Consider the following 12567-nt stretch of genomic DNA (forward strand, 5'->3'; position numbering starts at 1 on the left):
TTCACGCCAGTGAATGCTTCTAGATGAAAGAGACTCCAAAAAAGCCAAGGGCCCATTCTGTCACCATAACAGAATGTTTTTTAAATCATTTTTTATTTTAATTTTAAATAGCTTGTTTTACATGTCAATCCCCGTTCCCTCTCCCTCCCCTCCTCCCTAGAATGTTTTTTGAAAAGATGACCGAGTCTGCCCTAGCCTACTATACCCGTATGAGCTCCAATGAAGACAAGCACTCAGTTCTTCACGCACTTACCTCCTCCCTTCACAGAATCTCACCAGTCACCACTGGCCTGCCACTCTATGCTCACCCATTCCTACTAGCAGGGTGTCATGGACAAGATAAACCAGAGTTACGTTCTGCCAGGCCTGATGGAGTCACCACAGGCCTGGAAGGACCCAGAAGGTAGGTTATCCCCTTCCTGTAATGGGGATGGAGAGAGGCATGGTTTGTAATTTTCCAGACCAGAACAATGAATGGAATAGACATAGGGAGGGTCCCAGTGCCCCAACATGCTTTAGGTTCTGAAGACTGGCACAGCTGTTCCCATCCTGCACTGGTGCAAGTCAGGAATACTACCTGATAGATCACCAGTCCTGTGTCTTCCTGGACACCACACTATTCTGTGTGCTGGGGACACCCCAACGGAGGAACTACTGCCTCTGCTGCCAGAGGAGAAGAGGTCCTTGATGACCTCGGCTACTCCACAAAGGCCATAAAATCTCCTAGACACAGGAAGCCCAAAATTCCAGAGTAGGAATGCAGAATAGCATATTGTTTTGTTTTTCTGAGACACTGTCTTGTTATGTAGCCCTGGTTGGCCTCAAATGTGAGGTGATTTTCCTGTCTCAGCCTCTGGAGCGCTGGGATTACAGGCATGCAATCCTACCGCTGGCTCCCTATTTGCCTAATGTGACTGATGGGGGCGGGGAGCAACGGGCATGGGAGAAAAGGCTCATCAGTTAAGAGCACGCTCTGCCCTTGCAGAAGCCCTGAGTTCAAACCTTGTGGCCTTTCTCCTTGTAAGTATAGGACAGTGGTGTCCTGACTCCTGGAGGCCAAGGAGGGCCTAGGACACATTTTTGCCATTATTTCTAAGCAGGGTACTGTATTGTCTTGGTAAGAAGTTGAGAACTCTTGTGATTTTTCTCCGTTCACTATGACTGTGACAACTGCTGACCTATAGCCAGATTCTCCAGCTAAAACCAAAATTGACAAGTGGACCTCATCTGGAAGTCTCAGGGAGGAGCCTCTGCCGCCCTGGCCTTGCGGAAGGAAGGGGCAACTGCTCTAAGGGGGAGGGGCTGTGGGATATGGGACACCGACCCTCAATCCTTGTCCTCATTCCAGTTCCACTGTGCTGACCTGGGTGATCCTGGGATCCTATAATAAACAGGTGCCTACACCTTTCGCCAGCACTGACTCACCCCTCAGGGTGCTGCTGGGACACACTATGGGCTGGGTCCTGGGCCACCGGATGCCTGAGAAGGGGCAGGCCTATCAATAGCATCTCTTGAGGGAGAGATCAGGAAGCTCTCCGTGAAGACAGGATGTGAGGAGACGCAGAGGCCCGGCGGGGTAGGCGGGGCACAAGTTTGAATGTCTACAGGAAAGCTCAGATGGCTGGCCCAAGTTGTGCAAGATGTCAGGAGGTGGCCTGAAATAAGGCCAGGCCTCCACATTGCCCTGAAGGTGTCGCACACCTCAGAGGCGCCCGGGGGAGGCGCCCGGGGAAGGGCGTCCCTCTGGAAGGCACCTGCTTATGCGTGAGACCTGGTATGTCCACTCCTTTGGCCGATGGCTTTGGACACATTCCTAACCCCTTCAAGAAACGTCAGGTGCCCTCGGGAAAACGCGACTAATAGCACCCAGCCTTCAGGATAACTGGGACAGGGGGCCTGGGGCCCTGTAAACGCCAGGTCCCTTTGAAGTGGGCAAGCACACGGCGTCCGAGGAAGATCCGCCCCCTCTTCCCTCCGCTCTGGTCCAGGTGACCAGAGGTCACTTTTGCGGGGCGCCGGTCCCCAAGGCTCCACCTTCGGAGAGGTGGGGCGAACCGATCGGAGGACCAGAGCCGACCGCAGGAAGATGCATGGCAAAGCCAGAGCATGCTCGGTGGGCTGTCCCGAAACGCGTTAGGAGTGAGCAGGGCAGAGATTCTTCTCCCGGTAGAAGTTTCTGTCACTCACACTTCGCTGCAACTGCAGGTTTACTGCAGTCCCTTTAAGAGCTCCGCGGTCCGCCTCCCCCTCTGAGGAATTTTATTGGCCAGTTCCACTCTGGAGGGAGTCCGTTACGATTGGCTGCTGGACGCCGGGGGCGGGACTGAGTTCCACAAACAGGGGTCGTGACTGTTTTCGCCGCTTTGCCTAGACGAAAAACACCAGCCAGGGCGCCGGCCAGTCGCTGCTGCCCGGGAGGGCCACGGGAGTCTTCGGGTCCTGTGGGCTCTGCGGGTACTGCGCACTGGCGGCGTCCGGCCTCCCGCGACCGACCCGAGGAGAACCTCAGCCGCGGCTCTTGCGCGACGCTCCCCGAGTCTCGCAGCCTTCCGGGGGTCGGAGTCCCGCGGCCTGCGCGGCCCGGCTCAGGTAAACGCTGCGGGGTCTTCATCTCCTGCTGCGCTAAGCTAATGGGGTGGCCCAGCCCCGCTCCTTCCTCGGGCTCGGGCCTACTGTCCCCTCCTGTCCCTGTGCCACTAGGGGTGCAGCCGCAGGACACCTTTGGGAAGTTTCTGGGAACCCTAGCGGTCAGGACCGGACCCTGTATGGAGCTGGACACGGGCAGCTCCGGGTGCAGCCCAAGCTCAGCGGTAGTCGGAAAGGAGAGCCCGGGCTCTGCCTCTGCCTCCCTGGCCTTGCGGAAGGAAGGGGCGACTGCTCTTAGCTCCGTAAGGAGGAGGGGCTGTGGGATATGGGACACTGACCCTCAATCCTTGTCCAGTCCGGTTGCTTTGGGCTGGAAATTTGTGCGCGTCATAGCATTTTGTTGAGCTCTTAACTCTGTGCGGGCCCTGTTCTAGGGGGTTGGGTCACCAGGCCTCGGACAGACAGACGGAAAGCATGTAAAAACACCTGCTGCCAATGGAGGCCTAGTACTATAAACAGCACACCGAAGAGCTCGGTGGTGGTGGAGGAATTGGGAGTTGGGGGCAGGAAGATCAGAAGTTCAAGGCCTGCCTTGGCTACATGCTGAGTTGGGGGCTAGCCTGGGCCCCATGAGACCCTGTCTTTAAAAAACAACAAAACACACATCGAAAGAACACCCAGAAAAAAAAAAAAAAAGAAAGAACACCCAGGTGGGCTAGAGATGCTAAAGTCCACCTGGAGGGGGAGGTGACCCCAGGGTCAAGTAAGGAGATGAAACGGGGGAAGAAGCGCAAAGGCCCCCGAGGTAGGTGAGATGGAAGTTGGTGGGTAGAAAAGGGCGAGGATTGGCAGGGGCCAGGCTCCCTGGACTGTCCCTTCTTCCTGGTGGTCACATTGGCCCCTTAGGACAGAGTCTCTTCTCTGTCACCAAGGCTGACAGGTTCAGAGAGAAGCCTTGAACTTAGCCTCTATCCTCTGGAGATTTCCCATGCTGCTTTGCTGCTAGATTTAGAGGCCCTGCAACCCGGGAGGTAAGGGAGAGAATCTAGTGTTTGGGGCTGCTTGCACGACCTCCCTCCCACTGGGTAGGGGCCCCATACAAGATGTCAGAAGATTGGGCAATCCCATTGCACAGATGGGAGAGACAGGCTCTCTTAGCCTCTGCCCAGTCAGGAAGAGAAGGCCCTTGGTGTGTGTGCTGAGGGGGTGTCTAAGGCCCAGCAGTCTAGCCACGGAGAGTGGGAGGAAGGTAAGGTCTGAGCCGGGGGCAGGAGCCTGGCCTCTGGGGGATGCTCTGAGGTCAGAGCTGCCCTTGCAGGTTCACAGGTGGGAGAAACCTGACTTCAGTTCCCTGCTGGCTTCCCCTGGGTCCTCTGTTGCTCTTTCAAGACGACTCAGTCAGCTCTTTCTCCTTCCTCTTTTTCCTGGTGGGCTAGCTCTTTTCACTTCTCTGTGGAGTGTGCCCAAGGCCAGGAGGTCTGGGGAAGGAGAAGCCCTGGGTCCTAGGGTAGGGGGTGGGGCCTTTGGGTCCCCTGGCCACACCTGCCCTTCCTTCCTTTATGGGGACTCTGATGGTGCATATCCAGTGTTCTTAGGAGGGAAGCGCAGGGCGCGGGTCTGCACTGGAAGCGTGTCCTAGCGTGTTTGTTATCATCTCTTCACTTGTTTCAGGAGCACAAGCATCACGGCAGTGCAGTGTTGTTGACTGCTTCCTAGCCCCAGTACGGCTGGAGCAGGAAAATTCTGGGTTGGGAGTTTGGTCTGGCAGATGATGGGGCTCTGCCTGCTCAGCAGTGTCCACTTGTTCAGGTAGAGACGCATATCTTGAGGTACTACTAGGTATAGAACTTGCCAGGGTGCCAGGCTCTGGAGGGGATAGCTGGACTATGGGCAGCAGGTGGCCACACCTCTGAGCACTGTGACTCCCGGGGCTGGGTTACCAGTTCTGTAGTCCCAGTTCTCTGGTCTCCTTCCCGCATAGTCGTTAGACCTTCTAAAGGCACCTAGGTCCATGGGCAGACCCCACACCCTCGCCCAGCACTCCTTCCTTCAACCTGTAGGAGAGTCATCTATTGCCTGTGTGGCTTCCGTAGACGTTTTCATAGCTTGCCTTATTTTGACTATCACAGCCACCCTGCTAACTAGCTATGATTATCCTGTGACACTCAGGAGGGAAGTGACTCATCCAAGGTCACATAGCAAGCAAGAGGCAGGACCAGGAATGCCATCCTAGCTTGGCTTGCCAATTCCATAACCTACAGGAGTTGGGAACCAGGCCTGGGGACACAGGCCTGTTGTCACCCTTGCTATTAGGCTGAGGCAGGAACAATCACAGGTTCAAGGCTGGGCAATGTAGGGAGACCCTGTCTCAAAAGGAGGGTTAGGGATGTAGGTCAGTGGTCCAGTGCTTGCCTAACATAGGTCCAGTCTCCAGCATTGCAAAATACAGAAACAAACATCTGATATGTCTGGGAAATTGATCGGTCAACCTCAAACACCCTGGAAGTGAAGGGGATTTGGGCGTCTTATGGCTGGGAAGGATGGGTGTCGTGTGTAACTGAATACAGGCGTTCCTAGGAGTTCAAAGGTTCTCTCTCTATCTACCTGTGGCTCTCCCCTTTGTTAGCTTTCTCTCCAGAGCTCCAGCGCAGAGTCACAATTGGCCTGCTGATCTCAGCAGGGTAGATCTCACTGGCCAGCGTGAGACTTTCTGGTTGGCCAGGCTTGGATACACTTACATTTCCTGACGTTTGTGCTGTGTAGAGGTCACCACATCTAAACCCCTGGACAGAGCAGGGGTGCTGAGCACCCTCAGGAAAGTGGGGCCCTCTTGCTGGCTCTCCGCGCTCTGCCCTTTCCAGTCCTCAGGGAGTGAAATTACATTGCTTGTAGGTGTGCTACTCCATCTGATCCAGCTCTGCCAACTGTGCCCATCTTCCCAGCTGCCCGGCCTATTCCTTTTCATCCTAGACCAAGTCCAGTTTTACCGCAGGGCTTTTGTATTTGCTGTTCTCTCCAAGGATTGCTCTTTTTCCAGAGTTTTCCAAGACTGACTACTCAGTTGCATATCATATTGACTGACCTAAATCAACTTTGTTATGTGCTCTGGGATTCAGCCTTAGCTATGAAGCAAGCCCATGATAACTGGGTAGAGGGCCATTCTACTTGTTTGTCAGCCTGTGGAAGCAGCCTAGGGCGTGCGTGGAGGGACCCATGGAATATCTTCCTTGCTAGCTTTTGACTTCAATACACGCTTCTAATGTCTAACATGGCTGCTGGTGCTCCCACCCTCACATCCATATTCCAGCCAACAGGAAGGAAGAAGGGCACGACCTGAAACTGGCGAGTCACACTCTGCTGGTGTCCACGTGGCCAGTCCCTCCTGCAAGGGAAGCTGGGGAGAGCAGCCTGAAATCCAGGGCTCTGCTGGTAAGACGTGTGGACACCGGGGACTGCCCTGTCTGTGCTGCGTTGTTGTCATTGTGTCCCGCTCTGCTGTCTTCTCAACGCTTGTCTCCAGCAGACGTTTGCTTTTTAAGGACAAGCGTCTGTGCCTGCTCTCCTCCCGTCCCTGGGAGGAAGACCTCAAGAGGGTAGTGTCCCTGTCATGTCTGAGCAACCCAGTGAGTCGCTAGGCATACCAGATGCATGCCTGGTCAGATCTGGGCAAGTGGCAGGGCCCAAGAGAAAGGATGGCGGCTCCGTTCACCTTTGTCACGGTCAGGAAGAAGCCAGCTTCTTTTGGGGGTCTCCACTTACCTCCTTAGTTTCCCCATCTGCAAGCTGGGGGTGTACCAAATCAGAGAGCCAGGGGCTGGCCTGTTGCAGAGAAGAGTGGGGGACCTGGGCACAGGGGTTTCCTGTCCCTTCAACAGAAGTAGCACTGGAGTGTAAAGGCCCTGAAAATGAGAATACACCCGAGTTCCCCAAGCCCTGCCCCTATTAGTGAACCCACAGGCGTGCCAAGCTCTTGGCCACTCCTGCCACAGATCGGTCACCAGGACACAGTCTTTCTGTGAAAAGCTTTCCAAAGCTTTTCTGGTAGTGTACACGCTTGTGCACCCACGCCTAGGTGGAGTGCCTGGGGCTAGTGTGCCACCCCAGTCTACGAAGTCAATCCCAGCTATGTTTCGGCGTTGGTTAGGCGTGGCGCTATTGAGTCTGGATCCACCCACATCTCATTTGGGAGGCCCATTCATTTGCCAGCAGTTCATGCTCATTTCTCTTACTGCCATCTTGTGGTCAAAGGCTGACACTGCTTCACCTGTGCACACCTCCTGCCTGACTGCTGACTGTTTTGGAAAGAGGAAATTTTCTTCAGATCACTGACCTAATACTGCCACCCATGAGTCCTGGGGCTCAGCTTGTCCTGCAGGAAGCCCTACTGCCATCCCCAGAGAATCTTCTCACCAAGATTCCTTATTTAGGGTTTTCTGGCCACCATTAGTCCCTTTCTTCCAAGGCATTCTAGGGACCCCAGGCCCTTTAGCTCTCTGGTCCTCCAGGCCGAATGCCAGACTTTCCTACCAGGTGGCCACAAAGACACTGGCCTCTGGGCTCTTCTGGCCTCCAGCTTCTCCTTGTAGCCTGGCCTCAAATGACTGCCTCGGCCTTCTTTGTACCACTGTTCCAGGCCTTATCCTAGAGACCTCCTTATGCGTCCAGGGGTCCTCTCCAACTGCATCTCCCTTTCCAGTGCAGCAGAGAGGTTCCCCTGAGGACCTTAGTGGCCGCATTGCCTCAGAGATCAGATGGTGGGTGGGTTTTGCAAGGTGGAGCTGCAGTCACGTCATTCAGCCTTCCCAATACAGTCCTGCTGGAGGCAGTCTGCATTGCGTGGCCTCACCAAGAGAATACTATTCTCAGTGTCACTCCAGAGAGGACACCGAAGCACCAGGAGGCCAAGCAGCAAGAGCAGGAGGAGGCCATGCTCTGAGCTCCTTCATCTCTGGAACCTGGAGGGACTATCTGGGTAAAACTGGGAGGAGGCTCCAGGTTCTGTCCAGAGCAAGAGGCCCCCTCAGCCTTCTAGTCTCCTGTCAGCGAGTCCCAAATGTGGCCTGTAGGTGGCACTGCCACTTTGGTTTTCCCTGGAAGCCTTAGTCTGAGAGAGGAGGGCCAGGGCCCTGTGCCCTAACTACATGGGCTTGTTTTCAGGGCCACTGCCGGTGGAATGGCCAGCCTGCAGGAGGCCAATGGAAGCACAGCGTGGCCACCGCCTGCAGCATCCAATATCAGTGAGCCCCACCAATGCCTGCTACTGCTCTATGAGGATATCGGCTCCTCCAGGTAGGTTCCTGGCCCTACTGAGGGCAGGCTGTGGGTGCGCTATCAGGGGCTGTTATGGCCTGGGGGAACTGTGTACCTACCTCATCAGTGAGCCAGCTTCTGTGCCCCTGCCAGGGTCCGGTACTGGGACCTCCTGCTGCTGATTCCCAATGTGCTCTTCTTCATCTTCCTGCTCTGGAAGCTTCCTTTAGCTCGGGCCAAGATCCGTGTCACCTCCAGCCCCATTTTTATCACCTTCTACATCTTGGTGAGTTTCCCCTAATCAGTGACAGAAAGCCTGTCTCTGATTTAAGCACCAAAGGGAAATGAATGGATTGCTTCCATAATGGAAATGGCTTCAGACATGGCTGGATCCAGGAGCTGTACCTCGTTCTCTCTACAGCAGTTGGTTCTCCCCACAGAGATGATGCCAAGGACAGCTGGGAACTCACCTGGCTTTTCCAGCTGCACTAGGGAGTCCCTCTTTCCAGGCTGCTAGCCTGTCCTTGGATTGGTCCACTAGGATCCCACGTTCATACCTGAGCCAATAATAGGCTAGCACAGAAAGGGAAAGGTTGAGTCAGGCCAGCAGACCATGCTGACTGAGGGAGGCAAGTGATCCCTATGGGAAAATGGCAAACTGTTACTAGCGGGATAGAATGAATGCTGGGTGAGGAAAAGTGTCCACAGCAGCCCCACACAGCCTTCCATTCTTCCACTTACACACTGTCTTTGCAGCAGGCTTACCTGAGGAGACAGCCTCTAGTCTCAGCCCTTGGTGGGCCCTGTGTATGCTGCTTTGGGGATATGGACCAAGGTTGTACATGAGGCAGAGGGTCTAAGGGTGACCTCCCTGGGTGTATCTCCCACTCCAGGGTGTGGGGTTCTTTTCTCCATATGGAGAGGAGCCTGATTGCCTGGAATACACCATATGGAGACTCTGAGATGTCATCTGAGAGCTGAGTGGCTCCCTGGTCCCTCTGTGGTTAGACTCTGAGATTCCCACTAAAGATGAGTGGTGAGCACTCAAGGAGACATGGCTGTCACTCGCCTAAGGTCACAGCAGGAGAGCAGTAGGGCTAGGTCTGAGCCCCAGCTGCCTGGTTCTCTAACCACAGGGAACTGGAAGGGTTTGGGATGGGCAGCAGTGGAGTTTTCCGTGCCTGAGCCCTGTGCTAAAACATGCCTTTGTATGTCTCACTGACCCACCGTGTCCCATCCCTTGTCTAGCTGAAGCCTCCCCATCTCGAGTGGATGCTGCAGAAGTGAAGCCTTGTGGGTTCCGACACCACGCTCTCTTCTTCTCTTGCCCTGCAGGTGTTTGTGGTAGCTCTGGTAGGCATTGCCAGGGCTGTGGTTTCTATGACAGTCAGTGCCTCTGATGCTGCGACAGTTGCTGACAAGGTGCGGGGTAGAGGGTGGAGGCCAGCCTGGTGGAGGCTATGATGTATTCTCTGTACCCTGGTTCTGCTGGAGAGACTCAGGGATGTCTGGCTGTGTGGAGCCTTCCCCCAGCTGACCCTGTGCCTCTCTGCTCAGATCCTGTGGGAGATCACCCGCTTCTTCCTGCTAGCCATTGAGCTGAGTGTGATCATCCTGGGCCTTGCCTTTGGTATGTATGCTGCAGGGTTGTCTTCTAACCTGGGCCTGCTCTCCCTACCCTTCCTTCCTGCAATTGTCTAGAGATGGCTCTTAGGAGGAGAGACTGACTCACCCTTGTGCCTTACAGGTCACCTAGAGAGCAAGTCCAGCATCAAGCGGGTGCTGGCTATCACCACAGTACTGTCTCTGGCCTACTCGGTCACCCAGGTATGTGGTGGCGGTGGTGGTGTCAAGGGTCATGTTTCTAAACTGTAAGTGTTCCCAAGGAGTCACATGGACTAGGCAGGGCCAACTTCCCTTGGACACAGACCATCGTGAGCCTAGGAAAGGCTAAGACGTGTGAGAGCTGGCAGCCTGAGAGAATGTGCTGTGGGCCTTTTTTAGGCTGGGTAGGCTGCACCTTGAAGGCTCTGTCCACAAGGGACTCTGCCAGGGTGAACTGCACCTGGAGTTATGTGGGTGAGCATGGCTGGAGCAGGACTTGGCACGCTGGAGTGCCCTGGGCTCTGCAAGGGAAAGCCAAGAGAGGCTTCAGTGGCAGGCTTGACCTTCTTATCTACTACAGGGGACCCTGGAGATCCTGTACCCCGACTCCCATCTTTCAGCTGAGGATTTCAACATCTATGGACATGGTGGCCGCCAGTTCTGGCTGGTCAGCTCTTGCTTCTTCTTCCTGGTGAGGTCTAGCGTGCTCCCTGGGGGCAGGTGAAGTAGCCTGGCCTGGCCCGGCCTCCCTGTCACCCCTGTCTCTGCAGGTCTACTCACTGGTGGTAATTCTCCCCAAGACCCCACTGAAGGAGCGTGTATCCCTGCCCTGTGAGTACCTGCTGGAGTAGGGTCATGAGGACACTGGCCTTCTCCCGGCCTGCAGCTGGGGGTCCCTGGTGGGGGAAGAACCCCAAGGTTCATACCTGGGCCCTAAGTGTAGGGTGGTTCAGAAGCTCATGACCCTTGCCCCCCAGCACGGAGGAGTTTCTACGTGTATGCAGGCATCCTGGCCACACTCAACTTGCTGCAGGGGTTGGGGAGTGCTCTGCTGTGCGCCAACATCATTGAGGGCCTCTGGTAAGAGGGTGCCCACCATGGGAGCGGGTTAGGTACGGGGTGGAGTGGCTACCACTGTGGCAGAAGGGGTCCCCACTGTCTTGGGCAGGGCGTTGGGTCAGGGCAGGGCCACAGCCCCGGCCGTGCTGACCTGCTCCCTACCACAGCTGTGTGGATGCCACTACCTTCCTATACTTCAGCTTCTTCGCCCCGCTCATCTATGTGGCCTTCCTCCGTGGCTTCTTTGGGTGAGTGATGGTCAGACCTCTGGGCTCGAATGTGGCTGAGCCTGCAGCTACTGTGTGCATGGGCAGGGAGGTGGGTACAAGAGGGCACTGAGTGGCAGGCACACTGGTGCATCTGTGCAGATGCTCTCTCCCCGGATGTGTAGCCGGCACAGGCAGCTGCACCTCCCAGAGATAGGGATGCAGTTTAGTGGTGCTGTTCTATTACCTGTTTTGTCAGCAAGCACTACAGACCCTGCTCTACCTCAGAAACACCGGGAGAATAAAGCAGGTGTGAGTGAACTCACAGTGAGCCCCAGTTGGAAGGAGGATGTATTGTGTGCATAGGTGCATGGGGGGAACATCAGAGGCTCGGATACAATGACAGGGACTGTCGCCCACCTAGGAGTGAGGCAGGAGTTTGCTCTCCTGTCCGGGCTGGGGTGGTGGACATGGACCGTCTCTGGGAAGGTCTAGGGAGCCTAAGGTGAGGCTACATCAGGCTGCTGCTTGCTCCCATATGCACAGGCTGCTGTTCTATTGAGCCTCTTCTACCTACCCTGAAGTTGATGACCAGGTTAATGAGCAGGTAGTCATACTGCAGGCATGGGGGTCACACTTGGCCAGACTTGGTGAAGGCTAGTTTATTGTCACCCATCGAGGCTGATACCCTGTGGGTGGGGAGGTATAGAAACTTGTCCCATCTCTCAGGTGTGAGTGGGACCAGCTTCAAAGCAAATCTCAGTGCGCTCAAGGGTTCCTGCAGGTTCTTACGGATGAGCTATGGTTCTGTCCGGACTCTGCTCCTCCTGACTCCAGTGACCTTCTGCACTCTCACCAGCTCAGAGCCCAAGATCCTTTTCTCCTACAAATGCCAAGTGGATGAGGCTGAAGAGCCAGACATGCACCTGCCCCAACCCTACGCAGTGGCTCGGCGCGAGGGCATAGAGTCTGCAGGACCTGCGGGGGTCTCAGCAGCCAGCTACTCCAGCACACAGTTTGACTCTGCTGGAATGGCTTACTTAGATGACATTGCCTCCATGCCCTGCCACACAGGCAGCATCAACAGCACAGACAGTGAGCGCTGGAAAGCCATCAATGCCTGAGGGCACCTGGGCATCGGGGAGGCCTGTAAGACACATGGGCTCCCGCGTGGAGCAGAGTGCAGTTGAGGAACTCTGTCCCTGCACCCAAGGTCACAGGCTTCTTCCTGTTCTCTACCCCCAGTTCCCCTTTGCCACCTGTGTTCCAGCTTGGGACCCCTGCCTTCCCGGCACTACATTCCTGCTGGGGTCCTGCCTGCCTGTCCCCTGTCCCTTCCCCAAAGCTCTCAGCCTCTTTAGCCACAGGGCTTCAGTGTGTATATTTTCTTGATCTATTTTTTAATAAAAGCAAAAAGAATAGTAGACGTGGGCTGGTGCCTTTCGCTAGCAGGGCCATACAAGTGGCAGGGAGGCCCCCACCAGGGGATGTCCCCAAAACTGACTGCCAGGGCAGGGGAGAGGCAAGCCACTGTCATTTGTTGGAGGTGAGGAGACCAGCCTGGAGAGGGAGTTCTGGGGAGCCGAGGTCTCCCTGCCATGTTCAGCACAGACGGTGGAACCTGTGGTCCCTACCACTCTCGGCTCCTTAAGCTGTCATCTCAGGCCACCCCCTGCAGTTATGTCATCTGTAAAGCAAGGACAGAGAGACCCATCTGACCTGTGTGCCACCAGTCATCTGCCACGGAAACTCATTCTTCGTCTCTGGAACAGTGCGTTGATTGATACTGACTGAGAGTATCATGGTGACTGGGAGGAACAGGTGAAGAAAGTGCTGGAAGTGGGCTAGAATGATGCTCAGC

General features: G+C 55.4%; 1 protein-coding gene across 3 annotated transcripts; it reads left to right on the forward strand.

Moving 5' to 3' along the window:
* Positions 1-2318: 2318 nt before the first annotated feature.
* Tpra1 (transmembrane protein adipocyte associated 1) lies at positions 2319-12130 on the forward strand. 3 transcript variants are annotated; one of them, XM_013114219.3, is made up of 12 exons: positions 2321-2589; positions 5894-6015; positions 7744-7875; positions 7990-8122; positions 9172-9258; positions 9394-9466; positions 9584-9663; positions 10022-10132; positions 10212-10272; positions 10419-10521; positions 10668-10748; positions 11566-12130. In XM_013114219.3, exons 3-12 carry the CDS (start codon positions 7760-7762, stop codon positions 11828-11830), a joined length of 1110 nt encoding a protein of 369 aa, XP_012969673.1. In that variant the 5' UTR covers positions 2321-2589; positions 5894-6015; positions 7744-7759; the 3' UTR covers positions 11831-12130. The 3 variants fall into 3 exon arrangements, with proteins under 3 accessions (XP_040593712.1, XP_012969673.1, XP_021083438.1); XM_040737778.1 differs by lacking the exon at positions 5894-6015 and having other exon boundaries at positions 2319-2589; XM_021227779.2 differs by lacking the exons at positions 2321-2589; positions 5894-6015 and adding an exon at positions 6025-7558.
* Positions 12131-12567: the final 437 nt, after the last annotated feature.

Source organism: Mesocricetus auratus, unplaced genomic scaffold (genome assembly GCF_017639785.1).
Source record: "Mesocricetus auratus isolate SY011 unplaced genomic scaffold, BCM_Maur_2.0 Super-Scaffold_100676, whole genome shotgun sequence".
In the NCBI taxonomy this organism is placed as follows: Eukaryota; Metazoa; Chordata; class Mammalia; order Rodentia; family Cricetidae; genus Mesocricetus; species Mesocricetus auratus.